General features: G+C 52.8%; 1 protein-coding gene across 3 annotated transcripts in view; it reads right to left on the bottom strand.

Moving 5' to 3' along the window:
- Positions 1 to 15,666, bottom strand: part of LOC125148310 (uncharacterized) — a 42,202-nt gene extending 26,536 nt beyond the window's left edge. The window contains exons 1-4 of one of the 3 annotated variants that reach the window (XM_047826283.1): positions 15,426 to 15,666; positions 15,119 to 15,226; positions 3,893 to 4,018; positions 2,840 to 3,096 (exon numbers count right to left, since the gene is read on the bottom strand). In XM_047826283.1, the coding sequence (XP_047682239.1) occupies positions 3,005 to 3,096; positions 3,893 to 4,018; positions 15,119 to 15,226; positions 15,426 to 15,597 (498 nt within the window). In that variant the 5' untranslated portion in view covers positions 15,598 to 15,666 and the 3' untranslated portion in view covers positions 2,840 to 3,004. Of the gene's footprint in view, positions 1 to 2,839; positions 3,097 to 3,117; positions 3,533 to 3,892; positions 4,019 to 15,118; positions 15,227 to 15,425 lie in introns of those variants that run through there. The other 2 variants (XM_047826285.1, XM_047826284.1) reach the window with 2 other exon arrangements.
- Between the last annotated feature and the right edge of the window lie 769 nt (positions 15,667 to 16,435).

Below are 16,435 nucleotides of genomic sequence, written 5' to 3'. Positions count from 1 at the left end.
GAGCCTGTTTCAGATTCTGTGTCTCCCTCTCTCTGACCCTCCCGTGTTCATGCTCTGTCTCTCTCTGTCTCAAAAATAAATAAACGTTAAAAAAAAATTTTTTTTAGAAAGAAAGAAAGAAAGAAAGAAAGAAAGAAAGAAAGAAAAAGAAAGCAAAAACTCACTTGTCCTTTCTAAGCCAAAAGAATAAGGCAACGGTTAAACAAGGAAAATGAGTTGGTGTTCTTCCGTTCTCTCCTTGTTAAATCACCTTCCATTTTATAAAGCACGTCTGTCAGTTTCTTTTAAATAAGGGCAAAATTAGCCTAAGAAATCCATACTCCGGGTCTCATATTTTCAACAGACACTATTATTACACTATCATTATTTATTACATGTTTACTTCCTACATTAATCTGATCTTAACACATTATCAGACGACTGTTTCCTTGCAGGAGGGAAGCTCGCTCTGCAGGCGGTCTCCCCAGCCTGGACTGTATGTGTGTTTGTTTTGTGCAGCTGCACGGATCTGGCTAACTGAGAAGCAATTCTCACGTGACCGAGAATGGCCCCACACTCCTCCCTGTCTCACTTCCTTTGTGTGCCTTGTAGAGACATGCAGGGGACCGTGCAAGCCAGCTGTAGAGGCTGCATCAGAGGTTCTGGACCTCAAGTTCAAGGTACAACTTTGGAGGGAGTGTGTAAGGGGCTCTTCTCTCCCCTAACGTGTGCACAGAGAACGCATTCCCCAGTTTATGGGAGAGACGTGGGTGCCTTTCAAGAACGCCTCACTGGTTATCGCCAAAAACAAAAACGAAAACAGGGGCGCCTGGGTGGGTGGCTCAGTCGGTCAAGCATCCGACCTTTGATTTCGGCCCCGGTCGTGATCTCAGTTTGTGAGTCGGAGCCCCGTGTTGGGCTGTGTGCTTGGGATGCTCTCGCTCTCTCCCTGTCTCTGCCCTCCCCCACCCCGGGCCCTGCTGATGCGTGCTCTCTCTCCCTCTCTCTCTCTCTTTCTCAAAAGAAATAAATAACTTTTAAAAAGTAAAGCAAAAACAAAAACGGCTCCTGGTGATGTGATCACGCACCCGCCTTTTGAGACAGAAGCACAGTGTGATCCACCAGCTTCCCGACAGTCTGTGTCAGGACAGTTAAGACCTTTGTCCCCACAAAGGTTTGTTGGTCTCTTTTTGCCTGTTCAGCAGACCTGCAAGGGAAGGCCGCTACTATTTCCCTCCCACCCTGCACCCCAGATAGGGGAAGCTCACACAGCTTTCTGAGGAGCAACTAGAACGGGAACCTAGATTTTTCCGGCTCATGTTTCTTTTAGCTCGCGTACTTTCTGAACCGTCACCTACCCACGCTTCCCTCCACCCTCCCCTGTTAAGACCTGCTGGGGGGGGGAAAGTGACCTTTTTCAGAGTGTGCTGTGGAGTGCGCCTTCAAAAACATGAATTTATTTCCAATCGCTACATTCTCAGGACCCGTCACTTATTTTTACATTGTATGCCTGTTGCTCCGCTAAGTATAAATCGATGAAAAAGCACGCAGACAACCTTGCTATCCACAGATTCTAAAATGATCCCCAGTGTCCCTCACCCTGGTAATATGTAACCTTCTCCCCTTGAGTGCGAACAGGGCCTTGGTTTGCATTCTAACCATAGAATGCAGCAAAGGTGGAAGGGTATCACTCATCCCTGTGTTTCATGATGGGAGCGGCGAAGGCGAAGGGATTTTGCAGATGTAATTAAGGTCTCTAATCAGGTGTCTTTGGGTGACTCACAGGAGAGATTATCTTGGGTGGGTCTGACCTAATCAGATGAGCCCTTTAAAAGAAAATCTAGAGGGGCAGAGACAAAGCATCAGATCCTCTCTCGCACTTGCTGGCCTGGAAGAAGCGAACCTACCAGGAGACGCTTGGGAGGAAATGAATTCTGCCCTATGAACTTGGGAGAGAAAGGACCCTGCGCCCAGAGGAGACCCCAGCTCCAGTGGGCACACTGACTACGGTCTTGTGAGACCCTGTGCAGAGGACCCAGCTAACCGGTAGAAGACGAGACATAATAAACGTGTGTCACTTCGAGCTGCTGAGCTCATGGTAACTTTACGCGGCAGTAAAAACAAATACACTTAGGATCTGAGAAGCTAGCGCTCGACCCAATTTAACAAATGTCCGTCGAATCCAAGATTTGCCAAGAAATAAAGAATTTTTTTTTTTAGCTTCTGAACTATTACATAAATAAGAGGTAAAGGTGATATGTAACACTAATAATTATACCATGGTGATAAAACCAATCTTGTCATTTAGGAACGATAGCGACGGCAGTATTTTCTCCCTCATTCTCTCCCGGTCTCATACACACAGGTGCTCAACCGGCGACTTGCGGAAAGGTCCTAGTGGTAACGTTAGCAATCACATTGAGAATCACGGGATAATTATTCCACGAAGGCATTTTTAATTTCTCTCACGGCTTAGAGGGGTCATCTTGGAGAGGAAGAGTGGGTTCTGCGGGAAAATCACAAGAAATGCTTTCCCCGGAACACTAGGATTTCGAGAGTACGCCCATCCTAAGCATGCAGACTCTTGGAGACAGTGCCCCAAACAGTACCTGTGCTAGCAGGAACTCAGTAAGCACCTAGTAGGTACTCGGCAAATATTGAATATACAAAAGTGGAAAATCATCTTCACTTTTTTTTTTTTAAGTTTATTTTTTGAGGGAGGGAGAGGGCACAAGTCAGGGAGGGGCCGAGAAGGAGGAGACAGAGAATCCCAAGCAGGCTCTGCGCCGTCAGCACAGAGCCTGACGTGGGGCTCAAACTCACGAACCGTGAGATCATGGCTTGAGCCGAACTCGGGAGATGGACACCTAACCGACCGAGCCACCCAGGCACCCATCATCTTCACTTTAAAAATGTCAGATGAAATGGTCTGGCTATGACACAGTCATCAGTGGGGTGGACTAGAAAGCTTAGCGATCCTTTCAAATACGAGCTTTTTTCGTAAAAGCGTGAGGTTTTCTTGCTGTCACGAGGGCTGGTGAGCAGAATGCAGCGAGGGCTGCCACAGTAACCTGGCCGGGTGGAGATGTGTCCACCTGCCCAGAGTTGGTGCAACCACTGAGAAGACAAAACCGAGGAACCAGGTAGCACCAACGGAGCTCACCGGTAGAAGGAACGGAGAATATTCACTTCTGCACGCACCCCCTCCCACGGGAAGCCCATTTTGCCATCAAATACAAAAATAATATTAACGACACAGGATGGGGGTGAGAGGTCGGTTGTCCAAAGCCTCCGGCGGTGGCCGTGTGGTAACCATAAACGGGACGCCAAAGAGAAGCCCAGGCATTTGCTACGAGCTGTGTAAACTTGGTCAGGTCACTTAACCTACCACCCAACCTTTGGTTCTTCCCGCTGAAAACCAGGGATAACGACAGTGCCTACATCATAGCAAAACTGTGCCGCGCGACCGTGAGACTAAAATAATTCACAGTGGCGAGCCAGGAGAGGGAGGGCGCACAGTCAATATTCATGATTATTATTCACAGCGGTCGGCCTGAAAGGTAAACGGCAGGAGGGGCTGGTTGGATATTGCAATGTCTGGGGAATGCTTCCCAATCTGCCTCTTATTCCAGAAAATTCCACGTTGGTCCCGTGACCCCACTAACACCAGTGCCAGCTGGTTTCAACAGGGAGTGCTGGGCCGGCAGAGGCAGCCCTTGTGCTGTGTGTGAGCTGTTGGCCTATTGTCACCGTCCTCGCCTGGGATGGCAGTGGCGGCGGCCCGGCCTTCTTTCCAGTCATGCCCTCCTCCGCCCCTGTCACCCCGCCCCCAGGCCCCGTTCTCTCCCTCTGCTGTGCCCAACAGTGGCCTTCTGTCTCCTTTTTGTTCATGCTTCCGCTGAGCCACACTTACCCCAGTTCACGAGCTCTAGATCTGTCCTCAGAAGGCCCGGATCCCGGAGGTCAAAGCGGGACCAGGCTGGCTCACTGGTGGGCGCTGTGCTTCGCGGGGAGTCGGGGGCGGGGGGGCTCCTTAAAACTGAGAACAGAAAAAGCCCCTTTGACCAAGGTGAATTCAAAGCCCCCCACTTCTGGCCACGGCGAAGAAAACAATAATCGCGTGGAGAGGGGGCCGCCCACACTGTAGTGTCTGAGACAGGACCCGAGACCTTCCCGGGAAGGGGAGAAATCCTTTTTGGCTGACTCCCCTGACTCTGCGTTTCCTACAATTCTACAACAAAGATCCAGGAACATGAGAAAAGGAAACTGAGAAAATGTGTCCTGGGATCCAAATTTAAGCCAAGAACAGGACAATGTGGGCCAAATGGAAATGAGGCCAAGACTACTTTCTTGGGGCCCCAGCTTTTTATTTTTTTGTTTTTTGTTTTTTCACATGCCCAAACCTGTTTCGCTGCTTAGTGTGAACGATAGTTCTGGGATACAGTTCACTACGGGAAAGGAAATTTAATTAGCTCGGGCAAGCTCACCTTCCATCCAAGGTCGACATAGTCAAATGGCACATTAACCGTGATTGCTGCCAGTGGATTTGTGAAAAAAGGAATAGAGAGAGGAAGAGAGGAAGCTGGCGGGGGGAGGGGGTGGGGGGGGGCGCGGAGAGAAAGAGGGAGGGGGAGGCAGGTGACATACTTTAATTAAGAGTCATACTGACAGAGGTCAACCTACATCATATGCAGAAAGCAACGGTCTCTCCTCCTTGCCACCCAGTCCCAATAAATTCCCAGATCACATTACGCACGTGCATGGACCGCTTTGCCTCACACGCTCTCTATCACATTCACAGGAATCTAAGTGATCAAAGTTCTATAATTAGGACTTGAAAGGTACCAATAACAACCCACGTTTGTATGCTGCTTTACAGGTTGCAAAACAGGTGCACTGTCATTACTACGTGGGGTTCCTCGTGACCGTGCCGGGGCGGAAAGATGCCCCTGTCTCCGTCTTACAAGTGAGGACACTATGCTGAGACTTGCCACCGGGAGGAGGTCACAGAGTTACAAGGGTCCCAGCCAGGACCGGATGCTCAAACTCAAGACCTTTCCCACACTCTGGGAGAACGGTAGGGCCAAGCAAACACAGAGGGGGAAACGGAGGCACAGACTAGCGTAGTGGCTTGACAGATGACGCAGTTGGGAGCATTAGCCCTCAGTCAGAACTCTTCAGAGTTTCAGCTTACTAATATTGACACGATTATCTAAGTTCTCGCGAGAAAGGCCGTATATCAAGAAAGCATTACACTTGGTAGGAATCGGAAGGATTTCGCCGTACGGCGTCCTGTCTTCTCCATGTGCCGGTGTGATTATTTCGCATCGAATTATATGCGTCCTATGAATAATGTCATTTCCAGAATAGAAGTAGAGAGCTCCAGGCCCTTTTACAATCCTGGGCAGAGAGTCTGAGCAGTCCAGCTCATCTGAATCACCAGAAAGAGGCAAGTCTCAATTTGGAATCACAAAATAGATGATGCAAACGTTTGTCAGCCCTGCAAGGCGAGGGAAGCCTGGGCAGAACCAGGATCTGTCTGGAAGGCTTGGCTGCTTCTCTCCTGCCCGCTTTCCCTTTGACCGGCTGTGGCGTGTCCTCCGGGGCCCGTCCTCCACCTCGAAATTTCCTCGTGAGCTTGATAGTTCGGCCGGCCGGCGGGGCCGAACCAGGGACCTTTGTGCAAGGATGCTGTCTCGGGCACAGGAGAGACACATTCTGCTGACAGCTCCGTTCGGACTACAGCCCTTCGGCAAGGCCCCAGTCCCAATCACCGGCCGTGAGCATTGCAGGCTGTATGTGTTTTTCTCCTTCTGAGCCCTTTGGTTGCGCTTTATTGTTTTTCCTACTTAGAAATTAGGCTGTCTCCATGATGCGAGACATCCTTCCTTTCTAGAATTTCCAGGAAGCACATTTCCCTCCCACGTGTTAGAGTTAATGTAATTGAAACCAAAGTTTGAGGCCATTTCTCCTAATTCAGGAAAAGTTGCACGCTTGGCAATGCAAATGGAAAGAGACAAAAAAAAAAAAAAAAACCAAAAAAGCTGGTAGTGGATTTTTGCGGTGTTTTTCTCATTTTGGTTGTGTGTGTATGTTTCATAAAGCGCGCAGGAGAATTAAATTCAAAACACAACTGCTGGGAGAGCTAGAAACTCTTGTAATTCATGTTGTGCATAATGCATTTGGCAGGCCCGAGCACAGAAATTTCCAGAAGTGTTTGCGTGGCAGCCGTGCTTAGCCAATTCACATTTTTTAGCCGTCCTGGCCAGCTGCCCAGCCTACAGAAAAAGTCTTGTATCTCCACAAGTTTGGCCGGCCTCTCTGACGGGTTTCCAAACTGCATGGCAACGTTGGATAAGCTTATTTTCAAGAGCCAAAAATCTCCAGCTACTTATATTGTTACCAAATACCAGATGTGCTTAATACAGAGCGAGCAGAGCCAAACCCAGGGTAATCAAATAACCTATCATTACCATTTTCTAAAAACAAAAAATGCAATTGGAACACCAGATTACTGTTTTTCTTTGTTTGCTTTACGCCCTATTACTGGAACCCCTGGGGTGTTGGGAACAGGGCTCGGGCGGGGAGGCCAGCTTTGGCAGCGCAGAAGACGCTGTTTACAATCAAACCCTGCACATCTGAAACATGTGTGAGAAAGTCAAGGCCCCAGCAGATTTCTTCCAGCCCCGCCGCTCGCAACGCCGTCCCCGGCACCCCCCCCCCCTTTCCCCGGGGAGGGGCTCTCGCCACCGCCCCGGAAAACACGGCAAAGTTGAGGTGCGCTGGGATTTGACCTTGAAGGAGAGGAATGTAGAGGGAGACGGGAGGGTAAGAGCTGGGACTTCACAAATTAGAGGGGATGCAAGAGTTGGAAGCTGCTGCAGCGGCTGCCGGAACAATGCACGGAAGTCCTGAAGGGCTTGAAGGCACACGGGGATGCTGCGTGGCTTTGTCAGAGGTCCTGGCTGGGCTTCAGCTGGTAGACCTCCGAGTATTGAACACAAAAAGCTCCAATTCCATTTTCCCCTCCTCTCATTGCTATAAATTCCTTCTTTCTCCTTCCCTCTCTCCTTTCTTCCCCCCTTCCTTCCTTCCTTCCTTCGTTCCTTCCTTCCTTCCTTCGTTCCTTCCCTCCTCCCCTCCTCCCCCTCCTCCCTTCCCTCCTCCCTTCCTTCCTCCCCTGCTTCCTTCCCTCCTCCCTACCCTCCCCCCCATCTCCTTCCTTCCCTCCTCCCTTCCTTCCTCCTTTTCTTCTGTCCTTCCCTCTTCCTTCCTTCCTTCCTTCCCTCCTTCCTCTCATAATTTTCTGGGAACACCGTGGGAAGAAAAGTGTGGCTGCCACATCCCCTGTTGCTCAAACCCCTAGGCCTTCTGTTTTGCTAGTCCTGCCTCCCCAAACTCACAGGTCTGAAGACACGACAAGAGCAAACATTCTTCGCACCCCGAGGAGGTTGGTGACCCCGGTAAATGGCAAGCATGAGCAGCAGGGGTGATTAGAGACAGAGATGGCATCTTGCCATAAGAAATTGGAGAGCCAGTAACGATTCCGAAAATATCTGTGATCTGCATTAAGACAACTGTATAAATAAAGAACTAAGTGACTCGACCCTTGGAGAGCTGTTTCGAGAAAACCGCTCCTAAAAACGTATCACGATCCAACTGGGCCTTGAGGACCACGGTGCCAAGCCAAACTCAACGAGAAGATGCACGAACTCAACGAGAAGATGTTTTCCTTAGTGTGGAGTCATCGGGGGGATACGCCACGAACTTGGTCCAATGAGCACTGAAATGCTTTGAAAATATTTAAGTGGATGTGTACCATAAAATAACATGGAATGGGCGTCTACAATACCTTTTGAACTTTCCTCCTGGCTGTCCTCACACGTTTTACACATCGGGGGTGTTGCTGAAAACTTGAGTGTGAATCCATATGCTAAGTGGAATTAGGTTTTAAATATCCTAGGGATACTCCTGGCATGGGGGAACCCCGTATCCGTGAAGAAGCCACAGAGAAAGTCAGTACCTACACCGATGGTCTCCGCTCTGTTTGGACGTTCCCCCCCCCCCCCCCGCCCCTGCCCTCGGCCTGTGAAGAGCCTTTGAGGACACGCATCAGCAGCGCCTTGCTCTCATTGCTGGGTCAGGGGAGGAAAGGGCCGGTCCTGGGGAAGGGTCAAGGGCAGGCTGTTTTGTTCTCCGGCAGCAACACAGAGCAGGCGAGAGGAAACCACCCAAGTGATGAGCTCTGCAGAGGACAAGTGAAGCCTGAGTCGAAACACAAACGTTGAGGAGCTCATCTCCTTGGAGCTGTTTATATTACATAACTCAAATAAACACAGCAGCGCGAGATCGGTTCCCTTGGCGAGGGCCAGGACCACAGGGCCTAGAGGCAGACAAAGGGCGTCTCCTCCCGCCCCGCTCAGAAACGGGCTTCCTTAAAACAACGACCCGACTACAGCAACACTAATAACACACAGGGGCACACCAGCAGGGTTTAGCAGGATACCCTGAATAAACTAGACCAGAGCCACTCGAATGAGGACCGGAAGGTGCCTTTCTTTTCTCTGGCTAAGCAACAGACCCTGATCAGAGCGAGAAGAAACAAAACTGACCCTGGAATGATTCTTTGCATTTGCAAAGGAGGGAAGCCAGTCACCTGCGGTGGTTCTCTCAGTACTCAGAGCCGCTGGGAAACCAGGGAGGACCACAGTGGCTACCTGCCCAGGCATCGGAGGGGCAGCCGACCTTCTCAGACTTCAGCCCTTCGCCGCCCCGAAGCAAAACAGGGGGGTACCCCAGCCTCTGGGAAGCATCGGGCAGTTTCCATGGCATCTATGTGAAGAAGAAGTAGAAGAGGAAGAAAAAAAGAAGTTTCCAACTCGGTAAATGAGCACAGGCGCACAGGCCCGACGTCTGAACGAAATCAGAGAGCCTTGAAATTGAGAGCAGGCGAGAACCTACTGAAACCTTCTTTTTCGTCAGTGGCCTGCAGTCTCCTGGGACACAAGCCCTATCATATGCCAGGGGACAAGAATAGAACCAAAAATTGAGAACACAGCCCTTAGCACGGGCTGATGGCATTGGTTGCCAACAGTTGCCCCATTAGTAGGCTATGGGGACATGCTAGGGAACATTTTCTCTGCGAGGCTTGTGTTTAAAAATATATCTTGCTTCAGAGCTGGCCCTAGGCGTGGCTGGGGAGTAAGAGCCTCCTTTCTCCGTGCTGAGAAGGTGCCAGTCACTCTGTGATTCACTGCCAATCCCTTACCCCTCTGAGCCTGCCCCTTACGTGCCATGTGACAGTCACCCAGACCTCAACCCGGCCCGTGGCAAGTTAATGTTTCAGATGATTCCTGGATGGAAGCCACGCTCCAGGATTGCCCTCCCCCATGAACTTGCTGGATGCACGCAGGGCCAGGGCTGAAAGACGGTGGTCATTACGAAGGGCTCTGACCCCTTCTCACCCTGTGGATGTGTCCCTGGAGACATTTCTCTCTCCATTTCCTTATTCCCAGACGGAGGCAACAGTTCCTGCCTACGTCCCAAGGATGTTTAGAAGTCATGGCTAACGGAAATGACCGAGAAGCTCTTGGCAGATGCCCAGTTCAGAATCGCGTGCTGAATGACGGCCTCCCTCACCCACCCTCTGTACCGCATTACCTACGTGCCCTGCTCTCACCGCTCTGCTGACCGCCCTGGGGCGCGAAGCCGGTCTGCCCAGAGGTCCTGGGATCCGCTAGAGAAGGTTCCCTTTGCGGGAACCACTGCGATCCCCGCATGGCCGAACTCATATTCCGGGTCGGAAACAACAGGTGATAGATGAGCTGCAAAAGGCTGAAAGGCTGCCAGCATCCGGCTGCGGGCACCCAGGGCTTGGCGCCCCTTCCCCCAGAGGGGGTGGAAGTGAATCAATCGACATGGTGGGGTCAAGTTTGAGTATGCCTCGGCGAAACCCTGGGGACCTCCTTTCTTGAAAAACAACTGGGGCAGGGTGACAGCTGTTCAAGGATGCCAAAGAAAAGGGTCCCCCGGGGAAACCTCCCCAGGGAAGTCTCTGCCTGCAGGAGGCTGTGAGTGACACAGAAGACAGTCGGCAGGAGTGGGTACAGCCCGGCCCGGGTGAACTCTCCGGGTGGCCAGTGATCGGAAGCACCGTGCACGTGTAAAATCTGGCGGTAACCAGGACCGCGGTGGCAGCGGTGACATTGACTATCACAGACGGTGGGGCCTATCGAACCGTAGACCGTTCTGAAGCTGTGGCCCCTGTAAGGACTTGGCTGCAAAATGGCTACCATATTGGAATCGTCACAGCTCTTTTGGCCTTTATTTATTTTTATTTATTTGAGAGAGAGAGAGAGAGAGAGAGAGAGAGAGAGCAGGAGAGGGGCAGAGAGAAAGAGAGAGAATCCCAAGCAGGCTCCGCACTCAGCATAGACCCCAACATGAAGCTCAACCCCACGACGGTGAAATGACCACCCAGAGGGACCACGTGACCCTCCCCGTTTGCACATGGGCCGCCGCCTCTGAGGCAGGCTGGGAGAATTCCTTGTGTGGAAGTCACCAGACTTCGATCCCCAAGACCTGGATTTGACTCTGGGATCAACCACTTCCTAGCAGTGTGAACTGGGCCACAGCAGCTAACCTTTCTGAGACTCAATGGTCCCATCGATAAACTGGAGCAAACGATGCCTCACCTCGGGGAGGTGAGGGGCCGTCAGAGGAAGCACGCAGCCCCAGGAGGTGAGATAAATCAGCAAAATCCGAATCTGGGTACAGGCGTGACCTCTTAGCTTCGGAGGCGAGAAGCCTCACCTGGCAGGTGGGGGCAGCTGGAGGCCTCGGCCTCGGCCTTGGGAGCAGGCGTCGAGCCCTGGAAGTCAGCCTGCCCACCTCCCCCTCAGAGCTGGCAACAGGGCCGGAACAGGATCTGCTCGTCCCCTGTAATCCGGAGCATTTGCCACCAGGTTGCAGTGGCCTCTTTGACAGTTTCGCAGGTGACAGATCTTCCTCCATGTTCTCCTGGGCCCATCGCGCTCCCGGCCGCAGAGGGGACGCGCCCTCTTTTGGGCCCCCAAGGCACCCCCCCCTCCACCCAGTGGAATCGAAGGCCCCCAAAAGAGCGCAAAGGGGAGTGCCCTGGGCACCAGGGAGAACGAGCCTCCTTGTATTCTTTCTAGATGAATCTCCGGGCCTGCAGCAGCCCAGGGCGCATCCCAGGCCTGCAGCAAACCTGTCCGCTGCGGGGCTGTCTCGACATGCTGTTTGGAAAGTCAAGATTTTCAATGTAAACTTTGTTCTCCCTTTCCTTTCTTCAGGGATTGATTCACAGATGCGGCTTCGTGCCCCGCTTCCTCTCCACGGCTCCGGTGCCGAAATCCGAGGTCACACGACATCGCTGTCAGAACAAGTCCACGCCGCCGCCGTCGTATCCGAGAGGCCCGCGCCGGGGCGGCCTTGGCTCCTGAGCCTGCCCTGGTGTAGGGTTCTCAGTGGCACTATTTTTGGCAGATTTTTTTTTTTTTTTTTTTTTTTATCCTTGCTCTTTATCACAAGCCTGTCGGGCAAATGACAGAGGAATTGCAAGCTTGAATGGGCTTGTCTGACAGGCCAACTTTCATCCCGGGTGCTGCTGCCTGACTTTGAAAAAGGAACTCTGGGCAGAAGAGAGTAATTTCACACTGATTCCTCGCCGTAATTTGCTTTGGGGTTGAAAACGTCGCGTTTCAATCATCCCCGCTTCGCGCTGCAGGGGAGAAGATGGGCCACGCGTGCAGGTGACGCGTTTGCCGCGGGCCCGCACCGAGACGACTGCCTCGCTCTGAAGCAAGAGCCCTGAGACACACAGGCAGGCACGCCAAGGAGCTCTCCACCAGCCACAAACGAGTGCCTTTGGAGGAGCTCATAAGAAATGGGTTCTGGCAGAAAGAGAGAGCCGCCTAGGACGTGGAGCCTCATATCGGACACCTCCATCATTCAAGAATCCATTAGAACGTCTTTCTCCCCCAGGCCCACGTTCCACGGAGGAGTTGGGCGGCTGTAGGCAAACCGCAAACGTAGGAGGGTCCGAGACAAGCGTGCTCAGCTCGGACAGGCGTGAGCTGGGAGGTACGGGAGGGAAGGGGAAAGTGGCGTCCAGGCCAATGACAGCTGGCGAGGCTGTGCGTGAAGCATCCGCCGGGGACAAGGACAGGGGCTCGTGGGGAGGTCAGGGGACATGGTCGTTCCCGGGTCAGCAGCAGGAAGCGGTGACTTCTCCCGCGTCATAAACCGTCCTGTCCTTCGCCACCTCTCGCCACGCTTACTCGAGGCCACATTGCCTGACACCTGCTGAGTTTTCCTGGGATGGCTTCGAAATGGTTCATGTCCTTAATCTTGCTCCTCAACTGGATTGTAAGCTCTCTGAGGTCAGGAACCCATACCTAACCCTCTCTGCGTGCCCCGAAGCTCCTTCCTAGGGCTGAGCACAAACCAAGACTCAATAACCGCCCGGAGTCTATCGGAGACTTTCACACACTGCTGACAAAGATTCAGCGGCACTGGAGGGTTTGCTCCAGGATCAGCCAGCGTATTTCTCAGCGAACAAATCCAAGCTTGTTCTCGGCGGGACATCAGGTATTGACGGTCTATCCAGCCAGACTTTTGGGCCTCCTTGGCCACGCCTCACATGCTGTAGACTCTAGCTGTGTGGAACTGAATGCTCTCGGCGCCTCTGTGCCTTTGCACAGGCTGATCCCTTGGCCTGGCTGCCCTTCCCTCATTCTTCCATCCGTGGACTTGGCGTTTCGGCTCCAGTTCAACCTGCCCCTTCCCACAGGCCGGCCAGCATCCCTTGGGCAGAGCTGGTGAGGCCTCCGCCTGTGGGTCCGGAGTACTTTCCAGAGGCCTGACAGGACAGGTGGCCTGGTGGCCCTGCCATCCGGTTGATGCTGTCTGCTTGCCCGATCTGCCCCCTTCGTCATCTCTCAGCTTTGGCTCTCGGCACAGTGCCTGGCACTTGGTAAAGGTTTATCGTATGAATGTGTCTCCCACATTTGGCCTATCATGGCGACGGCAGTCAGGGCCCAGCAGGTCACGTGGGGACACGGCAAAAGACGTGAGACCAAACGAACGCTTCGGAGGGAAGCAAGGCCCTGGGGCCCTCCCGATAAGCTGGGGCACCTGGGACCAACCCCCAGCTGTGAGGTTGGGGGAAGTGACACTTGCTTTCCGGAGCCCTAGCCTCATCTCGGGACCTCACTCCACCTTGTGGGGTTTCCAAAACGTCATGCAACCTTCTCATGGCCTTTAGTGACACGGCTGGACCGGGCGATTATTCCTGGTCTTCAGCGATGGGTGTGGGGTGTGACCAGGCAGCAGCAGTGTGTCGGGCGGAGAGGGTGGTGTTACCCCTGGATGCGGGGGAGGTGGTGAAGATCGTGGACTCCAGCCTGGCCTCACACCCAGCCCCCACCCCTGCCCCGCCATGCGACGCGGTGGGAAGGCCTCAGCTTCCCCGCGCATAAAGGGTGAAGCAACCCCCACGGGGTCATTCAGAAAGTCGGGCAAACGGACGCGTGTGAGCATCGAGGGGGATGCACGTGACGATGGCTCCCGAAAAGCCAGCCCCCGTCATTTGGAACCGGAAGATGAGTGTCACATCTGGCTTTCTCCACTTGCAGGTTGTGGGACCTGAGTGGGTCAAGGTGTCTTACCTCTCCACTCACATTCTCTGGTTCCTGAGAGGAGGACGGGACTGCTGCCCTCACCGGCTGTCTTGAGACGCAAGGAGATAATGGGAGGGAATGTGCTTTGCGAGGCGCACGTTTTCCTGGGGTAGCTGTGAGTTGCCTGTGCGAAGGCACTGAGAGGTGAGGAGACCTTGGAGATCCTGCCACGTGAGAGCTACCCCTTAATGGAGACAATGACCGTCTAGTAACCAAACTTGTAATTTCTGTAAAGCGCATGTTTTGACAGCCACCTGGGGTGGGGGGGGGGGGAACGTCTATTAGCGACCCGTAGGCAAAACTGTGACTCTCCCAATGCGAAGTTCAAGTCTGAGGGTCCACTTGGCTGAGCCACGGTTCCCAGACATGTAGTCAAACATTATTCTGGACGTGTCTGTGAGGGTGTATCTGGATGAAATTAACATTTAAATCATTGGACTCTGATCCAATGTCCTCTATAATGTGGGTGGGCCTCATCTAATCAGTTGAAGGCCAGAATTGAACAAAAGACTGACCCCCCACCCCACACACACACCCATCCCCACGCAAGAGCTAATTTTGCCAGCAGACTGTCTCTGGACTTGAACTGTGGCATTGACTCTTCCCTGGGTCTCTAGCCGGCCAGCCTACTCAGCAGACTTTGGACTTGCCAGCCTCCATAATCACCATAATTGTGCTAATTACCTAAAATCTCTCTCTCTCTCTCTCTCTCTCTGTCTCTCTTACACACACACATACACACACACACACACACACACACACACACACACACACTGTTGGTTCTGTTTCTTTGAAGAACCCTAATATACCCATAAACATTTGGAGTCCTCAGATAGCTTTAAACTATAAACCCTAACAGTTCCAGTGAACACAGATTTCCCAGGGAGGCCAGTTTCAAACACTAGCCGATCCTAAGCGTGACTTTGTCCTGCCTCGCCTGTTCCCTTCCATAGAAACCACACATGCCCCCTCCTTCTGCTCCCTGACCGCCCCCGGTGCTTACCCAGGAGACCCTGCATGGTGTCCTGTGCTCTCTCAAGGGAACCGTGACTATAATAAAATCTTTAAAATTTCTCAGTCTCTCTCTGTCTTCACCTGCATCTGGTCTTTCCACACCTCACCCAAGGTCATGTGATAAAACAGACAGTGACTGCAGCCCAGCCCTAGGGGAACCGTGGGCCAGCCTCCAGGGATGGGCAAGTAGGTTATTTGGCCCCGTCACGTGATGCCCTGCTAGATGCCAAGGTACCACACTGTGAGATAGTGGGCTGACAGAGAGGCAGTCCGCTTCTCAAGCAGCCTGGGCCAAAAGAATCGTTCCTTGCAGAAAACAGCAATCATCATCCTCATATAAACACGATCTGGCCCTCCAGAGAGCCTGAGTGAGCCATGTCCCCGAGTGAGAGCAAATGTGCGTCCAGAGGAAGCGTATTTACCTGCTCGCTCAGGACCCACAGCAGCCTCGGCGCCCTGTTCCCGTTCCTGTCTCTGTTCCTCAGGGCGTGTTCCTGAAGCATCTGTGTCTGAGAGCTCATTCACCTCACCTGCGGGGAGAGGAGGGCGGTGACCTCCCAGGAAAGAGTTAAATCCCCCTGGGTGACTCATAAAGTCACAGAATCACACAATTACAGAACCTGAGAATTTCAGAGCCTGGAAGGGAGCTAACGGGTCATCAGGGTCCAACACCCCTCGTTTTGAGAAGGAAACAAATAATCCCAGCTGAAACAAAGACTCCCCACTCACCTGCAGTCCCTATTATGGAGTCCCAAGCGAGGGCTAATTTGACCGTGGAATCGGAGAACAGCTTTGACCTGCAACCAGAGTTCATTTGGTGGGATTTCTCGCTGACTGAGTAATTGATGCAAGGGTGCATCCCCCCTCTGTCCCGGTTAATCTGCCTATTGTCCCCGTCCATCTATCCCACACCCCACTAAGAACCGAGGCAGGTACAGGAGGAACACAGCTTTGGTTTGCTCTCACTTCCTCCTCCTCCTCCCTTTCGGTTCTCCTCTCCGACTGAGGCTGAAGATTGAAGAGTCGTGGGAGCCGGCTCAGCCCAGGGGCGGGTGCGGAAGAAAGGCCGGCAGCAGCCAGTGTCACGGTGGCATCTCTGAAACTCTCCGAGTCACTCACACGCCCGCGGTTACAGGCAGGACTGCTTGACAGAGCGGATGTTAGAAGGCACCTGATGAAGACACCCCAAATAATAAGGGGCTGAAAACAAGCGCACCTCTGGTCTTCAGGATGTCTTCCGATGCCAGGACCGGGGGGGCCGTGGGACGGCACTGAGGACAAACGTAAAGGAACCGCCGCCATTGGGGGCCGTGCCTTCCCCATTCCCCGTGGCCAGGAAAACTACCCACCAGGCCCCTGCTGGGGGTCACTGAGTTAAACGCGACAGCTGCTTATGAAAGGGCCAGGGTGAATCCACGAGATCAGTAATGACGCTGCTTTTTACAGGAGCTAAGAAAAGGGCAATTAAATCTTCTGCTTCGGGCCATATAAACTGATCTCCACAGGAGGGCAAGAGTTAATTTAACTCCAAACACACAGGCCCGCCCAAGCCCTCCGGCGGCCTTGTATAATGGACCCAGCGCATGGCGGGGAAGACACAGGGAAGGCAGCAAGATTTGTTCCAAGCACCAGGTATTAGCCCGCACACAAATCAGGAGCTTGAACTTGATGGGCCTCAAGGCTGATCCAGTGTGGCTAATCCTGGGCTTCTTACGGCTTCTCTCCGTACTTGGTTTATT

The sequence above is a fragment of the Prionailurus viverrinus genome, chromosome D2 (genome assembly GCF_022837055.1).
Source record: "Prionailurus viverrinus isolate Anna chromosome D2, UM_Priviv_1.0, whole genome shotgun sequence".
NCBI lineage: Eukaryota > Metazoa > Chordata > Mammalia > Carnivora > Felidae > Prionailurus > Prionailurus viverrinus.
This window is presented reverse-complemented; position numbering and strand designations above follow the sequence as displayed.